Genomic DNA, 12126 nt, shown 5'->3' with positions numbered 1-12126 from the left:
GAATAGGCAAATCCATGCAGTTAAAAAATAGATTAGTGGTTGCCAGGAGATGGGGGAGGGAGAATGGGGAGTTTCTGATAATACGTAAGGGATTTCTTCTTGGGGTGATGAAAATATTCTGAAATTAGCAGTGATGGTGGTATAACCTTGTCAGTATACTAAAAAAATACCCCGCTAAATTATATACACTTTAACATGGTAAATTTTATGGCATGTGACTTATATCTCAATGAAAAAGTCACCTAACAACCATCCAATTTTCATTCTTAGCAAGATTCAAGAAAGAATATTAATTAGCCACATGAACTACATTAGTGGTAAGTGGTCACAGACCAGTGGGGAAGTTGCCAAAGACTTAATCACTCATGGATCCTTCCATGAGTGATTAAGGACCCAAACACTGCAGGAATTCGGAGGCAAGAGCCATCAGCCTGAGTAGAGACAGTGTCAAGGACAGCCTCATGAATCCTTACCTCTGGGTCATTTCCCCTGGTGGGGGAGAGATCAGATACACTCATGAAGATGTAACGTATCCCCTTCTATTATCTATGTTCCTTAGGACCCCTTCTCACTTAGCACCTCTGTATAACTCTAATGGTTAATCATACATTGACTTTATCTCTGCTCCATGCAGAGAGTGAGCTGCCCAGTGGCTGGGACTGGGGTTTATTCATCTTATTATCTGAATGTCTGATGTTTTGTCTTGTACGTTGCAAGAGCTTAATAATTGTTGACTTGAATTTCACCAATAAGGCGTTTCCCAAAACAACATTATGTTAGGCATGCATAGGTATGTGAATATCACATGTTCCTTAATAACATGCTTACCTTATTTGATTGTGAGGAGAATGGTAACTGTGTTTGGAGGCCATGCTTCCACAGATGGTATGGATACATTGAGTATGTATGGTGGAGTGGAAAAAAGCTTAAGTTTTGGAAGCAGAGTTCTGATCCCCTCTCTGCTACTTAACCATCTTTTGTTATTATTATTGTTCATGTTCTTTAACTCTTTTCCTAAGTTTCAGTTTTCTGTCAATAAAATGGGATGATAATAATAATTATTACACCTCCCAGACTAGTTTTGGGTATTAAACAATGGTGATGATAATGTCAGTTACTTATTGTACCTTTCCTGTTAGCAAGTAGCCAATAAAGGATATTATGTTTATTTTCTATTATTAGTGTGCGGTTTGTGAAAGTATTTGGGGATCAAGACAAAAGTCCTGTTTCCTATTATGAGTTCTGCTGGAGATGAGAATATTTGACAAGCTGCACATATTTTTTGTTCAACAGTTTTTCTCTTAATTGGCTTTAAGAAGTTATATTAATAGATACATTGCAGTGTAATTACTGGTGTTATTCTAATATCCTGTTTTATATTATTTATTCTAGGATCTAAAGAAGTATCACTTCTACTATTGGTTTTGCTACCCTGCCCTCTGTCTTCCAGAGAGTATACCTCTCATACAAGGGCCAGTGGGTTTGGATCAACGGTTTTCACCAAAACAGGTATCAAAAAATAAAACAAAGTGCAGGTAAAATTGGGTTGAATATGCAAGAGTAGTTATCTAGTTCATTCCAAAGACAAACAGGTACTTCTCTGGATGAATAGGTGGTAACTGTGGAATCCTCCAAAGTTGGTACTAGGAGCAGACTGACTTACAAAATATTTGTAAAGTCATTTTGAAGAAGTAGCAAACAATAATTTTCCAAGTTTTCAGTGGTATTTGATGAAATGCTAAGCTAGTAGGGACGAATCAGTAGGAACATTTCGAAAGACTGAAAGAATTTACCAAAACGCGGTCTTCACTTACAGTGTGGGGAAGCATACAGCAATATACTTTGGGAAGAGAGTCTTTGAAACAAAACAGAAGACGTTCTCCTACCCTCATACCAAGTTGCAGAACTTCTCTGTCAGGAATGGTACATGCAGAGTTAGTCTTGCCGTTTAAGAAGGATAATAAATAAGGTCATTGGAGATGGTTCCCCAAAGAGCAATTAAAATAATCAGGCTGGTAGAACAGAAATTTCAAACTAGAGAATTCTGATTGTTGTTAAGGTAAAGACTGAGTGTCAGGATGATTTGAATTCCTGAAGCACATCCATCACTAAAATCCTCAATACTTCAGTCAGGGAGCTTCAGCCAGGGAGCAGCCATTATTGATTACAAAAAAAAAAAAAAGTTTAGTACAAATCCAAGGTTGTGGTTTTGTGGAACTGATTTCCCAAGGAAAAAAGTCTAAGTAGGAAAAAGGATTTTGGGTGAGGATTGACTGCTGGCAGGTTTGGGGTTTCTTCTATGAAGGACAAAAATGTTCTAAAATTATCCCAGTGATGGTTGCACAACGCTGTGAAAATACATTGAATTATATACTTTAAATGGGTGAATTATATGATGCGTGAATTATATCTCAATAAAGCTCTTAAGGATTATGGAAAGGTTCAGGGTAAAGTTCATCAGTGGTAGATTTATGTGAGGTTATCATAGGAGAGAAAGAATATCTGATGCCCTCTCGAAACCTCTGTGCTTGGCAGCTTAGGGAACCACTGTGCATTTCCCTTTGTGCCTCTGTCTGATGTGTTCCACCATGCACCTGGGGAGTGTTATATAAAAGTTAAATGGCATTATTTGGGGGCACTTTTATGTTCATTTGCTAAAGTAATGGGAGTGATCGGTCATTTCCAGTCTTATGGCTTTCAGGTACCTTTTATTTTATGTTAGTTTTTAGCCCAAGATACGTAATTGTCTAGAGAATAACTTAATGTTTCCTATTTTCAGATTGAAGCCCTTGAGTGTGCATATGATGATCTTTGCCAAACAGAAGGAGTCACAGCCCTTCCTTACTTCTTAATCAAGTATGATGAGAATGTGGTGCTGGTTTCCTTGCTTAAACATTACAGTGATTTCTTCCAAGGTCAAAGGACAAAGGTCAGAAAAACTTTGAGTATAATTTTATTATCCAGTTTAAAAAAAATCTGAAGTTCATGTTATGATAGAGCACTGCAAAATTCAAACTTTAGATTTCCTTACTCCTCCAAAAGATGTTTTAGAACATATCTTTATTTCTACCCTTTTCCACCCCTGCAGTTCCAAAATCAGCTCCTCCAGATTTTTCTAGCGTCGTTACAGCTCAGAGTAAATTTGGGTTCCTCAATTCCTATTAATGCTGAAGTTATTTCAGTTTTCCTTCCTGATACATTTTATTTGTAAAACATCTGTGTTGCAGTTTCCTTTCCCACAGCTATCCTGTAGTTCAGGTCTCTATTTTCTCAGTCCTGGACAGTTAGAATCTTCTTGCTTCCATCTTGCACAACACCACTATAAAATAATCTTCCTCCAATTACTCACATTTACTGTATCATTCATTGAGCTTAATGATGTCTCTTTTCTGGCCCCAAGCTACCTTTTCTGCTTCATCTTCCACTATTTTGCTTATAAACCATTGCTCCAGCCAAGTTTGTCTATTTTTTACCAGATTCCCACCCCCCATCAAATATACCTAGAACTTTTTTATGTATTTTTTTCCCCTCATTTTGTATCATTTTTCTAAAATATTCTACCTGTGAAAACCCTAAGAAACTTTCTTTCCTTATTGAAATTCTACCTCCACCATGAAGCACTTTTGTGGATGTGGCCATATGTGGTCTGTCCCTGTCTGAACTCACTGCACTTATTCCCTGATCCTCATTTACAGGTCCAGTGCCTTGTACAAATTCCTTTTTGTAGCATATTAGACTGTGAGCTCCTAGAGGGCAGGGCCCATGTCTTATGGATCTGTGTCTGCATAGTGTCTAGTACTTGTCTGAGGCCCTCAATAAAATTGTTTTGAATGAATGAAAGAGTATTGTAAGTGTCTTTTAGATGTGATCAGATATATGATAAGTTGTTAAGACAACTTACAGGAGATTGTCAATCAAAAATAAAACATTCATGAGTATTATGAAGTTGTGAAATCAAGTGGAATAATTTCAATAGCCATGTAAATATGTCAGAGCTCAAAAAAGAGCGGCTTCTAACTCATGGTCTGATTATTCCTGTACTTAGGATGTCTTTTTTATGCACATTTTTTAATCAACTACATTAGCATTTCATTTTTCAGAGGAAGTCTTTTTTAAATTGAGGGCGAGGACTGAATTTTTATTAAAATTCTTTTTTCCCCAGGTGATTTCATAGAACTATAGCAAAATTAGTATAGCAATAAGACCACCAGTCTAGTGTGAGGCCCTATTGTGATAGCAGCTGGATTAAACAGCCTGTGTTTGAAAGCAACTGTAGGTCAGGTTGTGTGTGGCAAATAAGTGGTCCTCCCTCAAAGTGTAGCTCTTCTAAATTAATAATAATTCGTAGAACGCTTTATAATTTAAAAGGGGCTTTCACATGCTTGATCTTTTTATAATAGCTCTGTGAAATAGGTTTTTATGAGTATCTGTATTTTCTATTTGAAGAAAATGAGACTCAAAGTCACAAGGCCAGACTGTCTGATTCCAGAGCCCATGCCCTTTCTACCATTCCCTTTCACCTTGGTCCTTTGGGTAGAGGCATTGTCTGCTTGACCTTTGGAATCAGTTAGATCTGGATTTGACAGTCAACATTGCCACTTGGTAGCTCTGTGACCTTGGGGAAACTGCAGAACCTTTCTTCACCATAATTTGTCTGTTAAATGGTGGTAATACTACCTACTTGTAAGGTTTTGTGAGGCTTAAACATGCTAATGTGAATAAAATACCCAGCACATAGCAGGTGCCCAATATGTATCCACTTCCTTTCTTCCTCAACAGCAGCATATATTGAAAGACTGAACAAATCTCCATGGTCTCCTCTGAAGTGCTCTGGGGGACTCACCAGTGGCCCGTCCCTGAGACTAACTGCCTGCCGAGCTCAGTCACGTTGTCCTTCACTTGGTTAGCACCGTATCTCAGGAAAGCCTAGAATTACTTGGCACACATGTTGAGCACTCCCCAATGGGCCAGAAATTGTGAGATACAATCATACGTGTTCTCACAGAACCTAAGATCTTCTAGGAGAAATGAGACATTGACTTGTAGAAAGTTAACTAGAAATTCAGATAACGGAAGAAAAGGGCCAAAGAAATGGTATAGATGATATAGATGATACTTTGGTTGTTTGTCTATGCCCTATCTTATTCTAGAAAGAGTCACCAGAAGCTGTGCAGCTTGATGGCCTCAGAGGAATTTCATGGCCTCCTGGCTGGCCTCCCTCACCTGTGATCTAGAATGTTCCCATCACCTCCACACTACTGCCCAAATGCATTTTCTAACATACAAATTTAATTATGTCACTCTTCTACTTAAAATCCTTCTAGGGTTCCTGTTGATTTCAGGATAAAGTTCAAACTATTTAGCTTGGCATTCAAGGCCTCTTCAAATTAGGCTCTTGCCCATCGCTCCAGCCTCATCTGATGTTCCCCAAGAGGTATCCCATGCTCTGGCTACACCTGTGCCCTCCAAATGCTTCATCTTTCCCCCTCAGCTCTCTGCCTGCAGACATGCCTCTCTGTCTCTCTTCTGTCACCTGGTGAGTGCCTCACTTAGTTTCTCATTCATCACATGGGAAGCCCTGGCTGATTCCTTGCACTGTTTCCTGTCCCTCTTCTGTGTTCTGGTAGCAACCTCCCTCCTAGCAGCAACTGAGGTCCAAAGCAGTTGGTTTGCTTATCTGTATGCTCCGTATCCCTGTGAGCCTGTGAGCAACTTCAGCACAGAAACCTCGTTTTACCCCACTCTGCATCCTCAACGTTGAGTGTAATGCCAGACACGAAGAGGACGTGATGTGAAAATGTTGAGAGGAGGGACAGATAAGAGTGGACTGGTATAATCTAAGGTGGCTTTGAGGGGAAAGTACAGTTTGGGCAGAACCCTAAAGAAAGGATTTCTAGAACTCGGTTGAAGTTGTTCGTGCTTTTATTGCGTTAACCTAATTCATTCTCTGTAGCATAACTCCAGTTTCCCTGTAGTGTTTTTTGAGTCATGATATCTCCTTGAAGGTTTTCACCCTCTTCTTCCAAAAATAGGAATTCTTTTCAGTGTGAACTCCTGTGGCTGTGCTCTGGCTTTGTGTTTCGCTCTATTTTCTGCCTCGTCCTCTTGCCAACACTTTGATCCCTAAGGAGTCACTGCTGCAGGAGCCTTGTGTCCTCATGTGTAAGATGGAGAAACGTTGGAATCCTTCCACATTTCCCTCTTTTCAGCCCATTTGCTCTTCTGAGTGATCTCATTGTGCCCAGGACTACTATAACCGCTTGCTACAAGGGACTCAATTTTTTCCCACCAGCCTGAACCTCGCCCTTGACCCCAGACCATTTTATACAGCTGTGCATGCCTTCTCCAGCACCTCAAATTCAGCATGTCCAAACTGAACTCATAGTCTTTGCCCAAGTCTGGTCCTCTTCTGGCATCACTGTCTCGGAATTACACTGTCTCTATCCAGTCATGTGAACCAGAAATCTGGGCATCCTGCAGGCCCCCTCTCTGTCCCCTACCCACCCATATCCTGTGGATGTCACGTCTTCGAACTTCTCCCAGTCTGCACCTTTGCGTTTCTCCTGCCACCACCCCACTCTCAGCGACTGTTGTCTTTCTTCTGCTTACTGCAGTAGCTTCCTAACAGGTCCCCTTGTGTCTGCTCTGGCCTCTCTCCAATCCATTCCCACATCATACCCATATTTTTCTTTGGAAAAGCAGATCTGATCATGTTGCTCACAGAATGAAATACCTGAATGTCTTCCCTGTGCTCTAAGAATAGGAATTAAATTCTTTGATATGGCATGCAAGAGTCCATGTGGCCCGGCCTGTTTGGATCTAGCCCCAAGTCATTCTGTGTTCCCTGCCACAGGGCTTTTGTACACACCTTTGCCTGAACACCCTTCTCTTTTCTTTCTCCACTTCTACCCCTCACCCACACCTCCCTTTTGCTCTGTTAAGTGTTTATTCTTCCTTGAAATTTAAATTGAGTCATTATTTTCTCAAGGAAACTTTCCCTAACCTCTATAAGAAGGTTTATACCTTCTTCTATGAGCTCTCATAGCACTGTATATCTCTTTATTGTAGTGGTTCACACAATTATAATTTTACATTTTCTTGGGTGATATTTGATTAATTTCTTCTTTCTCTAATTTTAATGTAAACTCTACCAGGGCAGGTACCCTATGTTTGATTTCCCACCACTCTATCTGCATCCCATAGCATCATGCCTTGTGTGTAAAATACAATGAAAGAATGAATCCATGCTTGAATGAGTTGTGAAGACCAGAGCTTGCACGTGGAAAGCACTTTCTCAGTTCCTGGCACACAGTAGGCCTTCAGCGGGTAGTAGGTAGCTCTAGTGTGGCTCTTTCTGAGTGTGCTCTTTAATGTGAGCATTCTCTTGTGTGGTTAAGGCCATGTGGTTTACAGAGGCTTCCCCAAATTGTCCATACACCTAATGGTTATGTCTGGTGAGTCATAAACATGGTTAGTGACAGGATACCGACAGGAGACTGAATACAGGGGACGTATGTAATCTGCAGTGGGTAATTTAGAACAGTGGTTCTTAATTTGGGGTGGGGTGGTGTAAGTGCATAAGCTCTTTGAACATTTGGTGAAAGCAACAGAGCCTCCCCCTAGAGAAATACACATCTGCACGTGGTTGTACATCTAATATCAGGGATCCACAGAGCACGGAGATCCTTGGGGGCCCTGGCTTGGAGGAAGATGAAGGGAAAGACAGGAGTTAGCCTGCTTGGGAGGGAGTCTGGATCGCTGAGGTCAGGAGGGGAGTGAGTCATCTCTGTTCCAAGTCAGAGCGGGGCCTTTGTGTCTGGTGGTGCTGTTCACTAGTGTGTGCAGTCTTGACTGGCTGTGGGGAAGTGGGTACCTGCCACTAAAGAGAGCACACTGCTAGCCACCAACAGCTGTGGCTGCCATGGTCTGTGTTCCGACCATGTGCCCAGCATGGATGGTCACTCACATGCTCACATGTGTTATCACTGATCCTTACAACACCCTGCAAAGTGAGCAGTAGTGTCCCATCTTACAGTAGTAGTGTCCCTCTTTACCCCTGGAAAAGAGGTTAGGGAGTGGAAGCTTCTTCACATGTGAATTATCGTACATCCTACAGTCAGAATGCTTCCCATCGTGGAAAAAGAAGCAGCCACTTTTTTTCTCCTTAGCTCACAGCATGTTGGGGTAGAGTTGGAAGGTTAGACTTCAGGTCCCAACTGCAACTTAGTGAGCCGACCCCTCTGAGCCTCAGTTTCCTCAGCATGTACAAGCACACAGTAGTGACGTGACGTGCCCTTCCTTGTAAGTAGCTGTGAGAATTAAGAGATGATGGGTATGAACAGGCTTCATTAAGTTTTACTCACATGTTCTAATTGTTCCCACTGTATTTTCTTAGAATAAGTTTGTCAGTTTTCATTTTCAAAGGAAAATTTTCCTTGGATTAACCTCAGTCTTCAGCTATTCCATAAAAATGAAATTTTAAGGTCCTAAGTCATGCAGCCAACTCTGCCTTTACCAAAGAAAGGCACACTTTCTTACTTTTTTGGTTTTCAAAAAACTTGAAAAAATTACGAGTGGTCCACCTATAAGAGAAGCCCCTCCTGCAATTGTGAGACTGACAGGGTTACCAGTTCAGCAGTCCCCAGTACATCCAAGAAGGTTTTGTTAGTTCATGATGGTGCTTTCTTTAAATTAAAGCTCAAAAGCAAATGCATCTGTGATTGTTTTCTTCTCATTTCTTGGATGACATGGTTGTTAATGTGATTGTTTAATGCCAAACTTCGTCACTTATAGTTAAAAATACCTGTTACATGATGACTCAATACTCATATGTCTTTAAATCATTTATAATTGAAACAAAATTTTCGCAAAAGAAGGCTTTCCTTTATTCTGTTTTATCTTTTTGAGAAATTCTAGTCGTGGTCCATTATGTGATCTAAGAATCACAAAGAGCTCATCACCTGTAGTATGAAAAATGCTGTGTGACCAATGTATGACCATATTGGGAATAATGCAAATAAATGAACTGCACTAGGTGCGGTTCCATTCATTAGTCTTATTTCCAGCTCTATCTCTGTTTTTAAAATTTCACAAAGTTCTTCAGCTGTTGTTTTAAATTGTGGGATTTTTTAAAGTAAACTTTTTGTATATTTACTTCTAATTTTTTTTCTGTGCATTTTTAAAACTAAGATTATGCAGTATTTTTATTGTAGTATTTTAGCATAATAGTATTACACTCTACACCAACATCCTTTTTAATGGATTTATGATAGTACTTTTTATCAGTGTCTGACATTTAGGTTTCTCATAATTGTTCACTATCAGGAGCTTCTTTGTGCATGAAATTTTTCCTCTCTCCTTCCCTCCTAATCCCCCATATTTTGAATTCTTTCTATAGGAAAGGCTTCTAGATGTAGAATTACTGGGTTAAAGAATTGGAACATTTTAAGGTTTATGATCAGTGGTGTGCTGGTAAACGTTTAACAAGCTGTTAACTTTTAACAATGTAGATGGACCATTCCTAATTTTTTCAAGTTTTTTGAAAACCGAAAAGGCAAAATCAGGAGCCCTGATTTTGTAGTGTGTGCTGATTTCTGAGGTTTCAGTACTCTCACCATGGCCAATTTCAAGCTACCAACGTGAAGTCACAGAATGCAGAGTTGGGAAGAGACAGGAACAACTGGCTCTCGTAAGCCTGTATGAGCTGGCTCCAGTACACCACTGCTTACAACTGTTCCCCAAAACCCCGCCAGTTTCCCGCCTGCCAACCATGTACCCTCACCAACAGGGCCTTGTTTAAGTTCTCATTTCTCTCAATGAAATGTCGATTCCGCTTACTGGTCACAGTGGCGCTGCATTGCTACGACATGTAGTCATTGGTCAGGCCAGTCTTTATGATTATGGTAGCAACAGTTCATAGCACCATCCCATTGCCAATCTTTTGGGAAAGCTTGCTTGACTCTTCTACTTTTTCTCAGAGCAGTTATTGAAGATTGAATGTTTGGGAAATGTTTTGTAATTTCACTAGCATTAGCCATTAATTCTAGGGCTTTTAAATCTGTGGACAAGAGCAATAGCAAAAGAGCAACAATTTATATGCTATTAGTTGGGCTCTTTCTTCACTGAGTGATTTTTCTGCTTCTTGGCAGCTGTCTGTGACTTTGAAGTGCATTTGATATTTGAATTTTTTCATCATACTTTTAAAACATGTAATCTCTTTTGTGTGCTTCCTGTTATATCAAGAGTTTGGATAATAAAGACAGTCATTTATCAGAGAAGCATGTTTTATGGAATCATTGTGGGAATTTCTCCAGCTGAAGACGCTCAAATTGACAATTTTGCTCCTTTCTTTCTCACATGGTACTTTTTCAGCAACTTGCTTGGTGGACTGTAGCCAGATCAGGACTGAATGATTTCAATGAATTGTTTGTTCTCAGCCAAGTAGGAAGGAATGTTTATTTCATAAATCTTCTAAATAAAATTTTTCTTCAATTAGGTTTTGCTGCTTTCTGGTGATTTATATTATAAAAGGAAGTGCTTTGCCCAAGTTCACACGATTAATTTGTATTAATAGCAAAGCCAGTTTTAAAACCCAGAACTCCTAGCCAGCGATTATTTATGAAAGCCATTTAAAAAAGAAAAATCTGTTTATCCATAGTAAGCTGGCTTACCTAGCATTGTCCCAACTATTAATAATTCCTACAATGATTGAGGGTGAGTTGGTTCCTAAAGCACTTAGTGATTTGGAAGTCACTTTTGAATCATCAAAGAAAGATTAAATGATGCTCAGCCTAATGTCAAATGGATTCTGTCATTTTCCTGTCTGGTGCATGCCTTCTGCACTCATGCATCACATGGGTAGGAAAGTTACCTTGAAGCATTTTCAAGCTGACCTCCCATTATGGATATGTGATAGACTTTCCTCCTTAGCGGATCATTCCTGCTCTGCATAGCTCAGCTTAGCTCAGGTTGCTCTAAGAAACGTATGCCTAGTCTTTTCTGCTCAAGAAAAGATTTTTTTCTTACTACCTTTTTACCCCATTGCCTTTGTTCTTGGTATCAGAATTCTTTAAAATTAGGCATCCACTTGTAGCATCTAATAAATGTTTTAATTTGATATATAATTTAGATTCATTTAATCCCAACTCTACATTTACAGATGATAAAACCTAGAGCCAGAGAATATTTGATAAGCTAGAACTTATCCCCTTGTTTTACCTGCCAGTTAAGAAACGATAACCTTGAAACAGAAGATAGATAACTATGTACAGTCATGCACTGCATAACTATGTTCCAGCAACAACAGACTGCATATATGGCGGTGGTCCCATAAGATTATAATATAGTATTTTTGCTGTACCTTTTCTGTGTTTAGATACACAAACACCATTGTGTTACAATTGCCTGTAGTACTCAGTATAGTCACATGCTGTACAGGTGTGTAGCCAGGAGCAACAGGCCATACCAACAGGCCTAGTATGTAGTAGGCTCTACCATCTAGGTTTGTGTGAGTACATTCTATGATGTTGGCACAATGATAAAATCACCTAACGACACATTTTTCAGAGCACATGCCTGTCAAGTGACACTTGACTGTGATGGCGATGGATTGAACTGAACAAAGACTTCAGTGAAGTTGCTATAAGAGCGTTTATGTTGTTATGTTGTTTATGTTATTTATGTTGTTTTTATAGTTACCATTTGTTGAGCACTTGCCTTGCTCCCAGTCTCTGTGCTAAGTGCTGGTAAGAGTTATCTTGTAGTTATCCTACAGATGAGAAAATTAAGGCATAGAGAGGTTAAGTAAATTGCCGAAGGCCACATAAGAGTAAGTGACCCAGGACATTTGATAAGAGGCCTGGTTTATGGAGTCACATTTGAAACTTGAAACTCAGCATCTCTATAGGAATGACGTTTTCTGGATTGATACTGCCTAGGTTCTTCCTAAAGAACCCATTGGATAGCCTTTAGATGCCATGTAAAATTGAGCGTTAATATAGTCTATTTTGTTCTGTGACCTATACAGGGCTTTTTTCTCTTTAGTGTTCTCTATAGTTCTGTGATTCCAGAGCCCCAAGGAATCCTTTGAGATGAAATAATTCAACCCTTTCACTTTACAGGTGAGGA

The 12126-nt window shown here is 39.7% G+C and overlaps 1 protein-coding gene across 2 annotated transcripts in view; it reads left to right on the top strand.

Moving 5' to 3' along the window:
- The window catches only part of ATG7 (autophagy related 7), a 236153-nt gene that overhangs the window by 29223 nt on the left and 194804 nt on the right, over positions 1-12126 (top strand). For both annotated transcript variants that reach the window (XM_069484422.1, XM_069484423.1), the window contains exons 6-7: positions 1393-1509; positions 2780-2929. In XM_069484422.1, coding sequence (XP_069340523.1) covers positions 1393-1509; positions 2780-2929 — 267 coding nt within the window. The remainder of the gene's footprint in view (positions 1-1392; positions 1510-2779; positions 2930-12126) is intronic.

This window comes from Eulemur rufifrons, chromosome 10, assembly GCF_041146395.1.
Source record: "Eulemur rufifrons isolate Redbay chromosome 10, OSU_ERuf_1, whole genome shotgun sequence".
Classification (NCBI taxonomy): domain Eukaryota; kingdom Metazoa; phylum Chordata; class Mammalia; order Primates; family Lemuridae; genus Eulemur; species Eulemur rufifrons.
This window is presented reverse-complemented; position numbering and strand designations above follow the sequence as displayed.